The 5067-nt window shown below is 36.2% G+C and overlaps 1 protein-coding gene across 1 annotated transcript; it reads left to right on the forward strand.

Annotated features, from left to right (window-relative positions):
* Positions 1 to 2040: 2040 nt before the first annotated feature.
* On the forward strand, positions 2041 to 2720 carry LOC126803978 (uncharacterized). Its single transcript, XM_050531718.1, has one exon. It carries the CDS (start codon positions 2041 to 2043, stop codon positions 2698 to 2700), a length of 660 nt encoding a protein of 219 aa, XP_050387675.1. The 3' UTR covers positions 2701 to 2720.
* Positions 2721 to 5067: the final 2347 nt, after the last annotated feature.

The raw sequence follows: 5067 nt of genomic DNA on the forward strand, positions 1-5067 counted from the left end.
ATAATATTCTGAGTTCAAAGTGATGCCTCATGATGAACTGTGTCGTGGTTTTTTTCTTTATGGTCTGGAATTTTTTCTACCCTTGTGGTTATGATTAATTTGTATGCGTTTTATTGTTTGTAAATATGTATGTAGTTACTTAGTGATCTTAAAAATAGATGAATGAAATCCAGTGCATGTTAGTTTTGTTTCTGTTTGTGTCATATTAATTATTTTGAATAGCTTGTTCATCCTAAAACCTTTTTCCTTCTTGCTCAATTTTGGCATGTAGAGGCAATGCAGAGATTGCTTGCTCATTACTCTATTCTGCAATTTTTTTCAACTTTTTTTTCTTCTTTTCTGAAGAAGTCATGGAGTGCATTCTTGGGTTCAGTCAAGGAAAAAAAATTCAAAAGAACAAACACAATATCTTCAATAATCAATATTTCTGGAACATATTAGTAAGTGTAGGAAGCTTCTTTGAAGTTGACGGCATAACTAGTTAGGATGATATGAATTGATTTGGTAGCTGGTTCAAATTTCCAATATCCCCAACTGGGTCAAACATATTAATTTGGATCGGTAACTTGTACTGTAGATTTTAGCAAACACTATCCTGCGTTATTATCTTGTCCAAAAACAAAAAATTCTTGCATAAGTAATATTCTGGAAATTAATGTTAGTTCTACGATCATTTCTATTTGTTAGTCTTGGAAAGTCAATGACAAGTTTACCTACAGACTGAGTTGAGCAAAATAACTTATTATCTTTCCAAGCAGAATTAGCTTACCTTGATTAATTAACCATCTGTTTCCAGCTCACAGTCTATAAAGGTATAGTTCCCTTAAAAAAAAGATATATAGTCGTTTCCTTTTCTGGGTGTTGGTGAAAACCTGGAAAAAGATAACCAATTGCAACGGAAATTGCATACGAACATGTGGTCGAAGCTGTAGTCACATAGTGGCCGGAGGCCCGGAGCTCAATTGTAGGAATTTCAGTACATTCTCCACAGCTCCACTTACAAATATCATGATGTCTTTACTTTCTGGCAATCTAATATATGATCGATCATATTCAGACTTAATAGATTGGTATGTATAGTTGTATACTTAACCAACTTAGTTTATAATAATCACATGTGCTGCACTAGAAGTCCTTTACTACTTATTGATAACTCATTATGAAGGCTACGATTTGTAGTTATGCTGGTAGCTGGATGTCACATGCGAAATGTTTAACTAAATCTTTGTCAAAATCAGAGTCCCGGGGAAAGAAAGGCCAGCTTCTTCCACATTATTTAATTAATATGGTAGATAAAAGTAGTTAAGAAGTTGGTGGTGAACACACTTGGGAATAAAATGAAGATGAGCATGCTCTTGTTCTATTTGAGTCCATCTTCTCAAAGTCAATGGCAAGAAATAATGTTCGTATGAAATTTTATGTTGTTAGTTAGGGTGTCATCTTTGCAACATCATCGCATTTAAAATAGTACAAAGTAGATGTCTTATTTTCTTACTAAAAAACAATTTATGCATGAATCGAACTTATAACTTCTCACTCATAATTAAATGATGTTGGAGAAATTACATCCACTTTCAACAAAATCATTCATTTTCAGCACTATTTTTCTAATAAAGGAATTATTATATGAATGCTTGCAATTTTACAACATTCAGATTATATGAAACCTGAAGTTACGATTTTTTTTTATCAAGTGAAGTTCAGATCTTGATTTTATTGTTTAAAGTACAAACATTAAATGGTGATTTTCCTGAATTTCGGACCTACACTTGTCATAATTAATCGTGTCACACATTGAAATTGCACCATCTGTTTCATGTATCACAAAATCTCAGTCATGTTTGATTTAGTGTAAACGTCAACTTTCAGCAGCTTGAAAAAAAACTAACGGGTATAACCCACAAAATCTCTTATTGTCAACACTTGTATAACTTACGACTAAACTCCGCCATCATCTCACACACTCTCAGTTACAACTCAACCTTATTAAAAACCGGACACCCTAAGCCTCTAGTTCCCCATCAACAACCTCTAGCCACCATGGTGGAGAAAGAGCAGGCAAGACCGCTAGCCCCGGCCGGCTATCGCCCCAGCAGTGACGACAATGAAGCCGTCCTTCTCATGAAAAGAGCTCGAAAACAGAAGTTCATCAACTGCTGCGGTTGCGTAACAGCGATAGTACTAATCCAAGCCGTGGTGATCATAATCCTAGCTTTCACTGTGTTCCGAGTCAAGGAGCCGAAGATCAAGATGAACAAAGTCACAGTCACGAAGCTCGAGCTCGTCAATGGCACCACCCCAAAGCCGGGAACCAACATCTCGTTAACGGCTGATGTTTCGGTAAAGAATCCGAACGTGGCTTCGTTCAAGTACAGCAACACCACCACCACGTTGAATTATCACGGAATGGTGGTGGGGGAGGCTAGAGGGCCGCCGGGACGATCCAAGGCCCGACGGACCATGAGGATGAACATCACGGTGGATATTATCACTGACAAGCTCACCACCAACCCGAACATGAAGACGGACGTGGATTCCGGGCTGTTGACGATTAGCAGCTATTCTAGGATTCCGGGAAGGGTGAACATGCTCAATATAGTGAAGAAGCATGTGGTTGTGAAGATGAACTGTACTATGACGGTTAATATTTCTAGTCAAGCGATTCAAGAACAAAAATGCAAGAGGAAGGTTGATCTGTAGGTGGGTTTCATTTGTAGTTTCGTACTTTGCTTATTGGCGCTATAGCAATTGATCGATACATCGGTCATAGGCTCATAGCATATATGGCAGTGATATATGATTATAGTGTTATTTCTCTTATGGCATGATTCGGGTGTATTTCTACTATACGTATGATCGGTTTTTACTTCTCTTGCATTTTATCTGTTTTAACAAATTAATCATAATGAATGTTGCTTTTCTAGTTCACAACGATTCTCCATCAATATAAGCAGCCATGAGTCTATGACATTCCACTGATAAACAACTCGTAGAAGCGAGATACAAAATGAATTATTGTTTGCTCTAGCCAGCTTCATTTTATTTCAAAGCATTTTAATGAGCAGCTTTCATTAGTTGCACTCTTGCTCTCTCCTCTCTATCTTTGCAAAGAAATTATATATATATATATATATATATATATGTGTGTGTGTGTTAATATGTGGTGCGGCATGCATACGTTACCTTAATGTAATAAACTAGGTTCTCAAAGTGATGATATTAGCCCTTGAAGCGGTAAGACGAGATCTATAAAGCGCGGTAAATTGTCTTAGGTAGCACACGAGGGTTTGATTATCATTGCCGGCCTGAAAGCTTAGAATGACCTACATAACAACATTTGACAATAAACTATCGTATAATCGATCAAACTAAAGTCTGCATGCTTATCGAACTATAATTTCATTAACGTATCTGACATAGAAACACCATCTCATTTATTTTTGATATAATCTTCCTTCTTGAATGAAAACTCCAATCTGAGAACTTGCCCGCATTATCTCTGGCCAACTCACACAAGTTAATGCTTGCTCTTTTTATAAAATGAAATGATCTTTTTTTTTTGGTAATATAAAATGGAATGATGATTTGTATGTGATGTCTTGTCTTTGTAAAACCATATACTCATGTACATTGCCAGTGTGCTTCACTGGATATGAAACTGCCAGATCCTACCTTACCAGATCAAAGAAGATTCTTTGACCAAATTAACACCGATAGAAGGATTCAAAGGAAGAAAAATACTATCATACAGTAGTATCGTCATGCATCATATTCAGTCCTCGATACATGTATCATTTAGCTTTTAGGAATTATGATTTCTTTTCTAGTTGGAAAATGAATAGATAGTTTAACTAAGATAAAAATTAGTCTTCTAGTTGGATTATGATTTGTAGAGTTATAGACTATAAATAGGAGGTTTAGGCCTAGAGTTAAAACTAGAGTAAACCAGAGAGCGAAACAGTTAGTGTTATTATAGCAAAAGCGTAGACAACAAAAATTATAACCTTTAAACACAATAATAAGAGAATAATAATTTCTTCAACATAAACACTTGTGTTGTGTGTGTCTTAGTTGTTTTTAATTTCGTAGTTACCAACATTGAAGTGTTTTGTATCAGTCCTATGTACAATTTAACATGTTGAAGGTGATGAAGATTGAAAACTACGGTTGTACGCCCAAGCCTTTCAATTGCTTTTATGAGTGTACCATTATATTGTTCGTTCGGTTAGTTTCAACATTCAACCAAACAGGTTCGACTATTAATGCATCAACTTCGTATATATATGGGACATGTTTGATCTCAAGAATTTGATCACAAGTCTTATACATATGCGACTCGCTCGATATGATCGAAAATATAAGAAAATCAACAATAATGTGGAAGAAACCCGCTTGACCATTTCACAATTTTCTTATGGAGATATCAGATCGATATGGTAGCTAAGTCTGATATTTATTTTCATATATGAATTCGCAAAGATCATGAATGATCGATACTTTCCATCAGCGTCGTTAGTAACCGACCACACAACCTAGCAGCTTCTAGCTCCAGATTTGAAGAGGTCTCATCGTAATTCATTGAAACAAGGCAGACAAAAATATCACCACTATCCTTTCTAAATATCCTGCCTCAGCCGGCTCACAAATTAACTTCAGACACACGTAGAAACTAGAAAGTAACGTCGACGTAGAAATGATACTAAATACCAAACTTCACACCTCACTTTAAATTCCACACACTAGTTACGCGTAACCACATTTAGAGACCCGGTCTTTATGAGCTAGATCTTCATGTTTATGCTTGACAGTTACCTTGTGCTTCTCCAAACCCTAATAGGCCAAAGAGCGGCTTAAACCCTTAAACTTAAGATCCCAAGAACCCCAAGCACAAAACCCTTGAAGGCTTGAACCCAAAACTCCAGAAGCTACCCAAAAAAAACTGCCTAACAACATGAAACAAAAAACTAGTTGGGTCCCTTTCAAAAAAAAAAAACTAGTTGTGTCAACACCAGTCACATACTCACATTTTCCCACCAAATTTATTGCAATCCTCTCTGTGAGTATTAA

This window comes from Argentina anserina, chromosome 7 (genome assembly GCF_933775445.1).
Source record: "Argentina anserina chromosome 7, drPotAnse1.1, whole genome shotgun sequence".
Taxonomy (NCBI): domain Eukaryota; kingdom Viridiplantae; phylum Streptophyta; class Magnoliopsida; order Rosales; family Rosaceae; genus Argentina; species Argentina anserina.

What these genes read in the sequence shown, in the direction of transcription:
- LOC126803978 (XM_050531718.1), top strand. Translation starts at nt 2,041, where the DNA reads ATGGTGGAGAAAGAGCAGGCAAGACCGCTAGCCCCGGCCGGCTATCGC.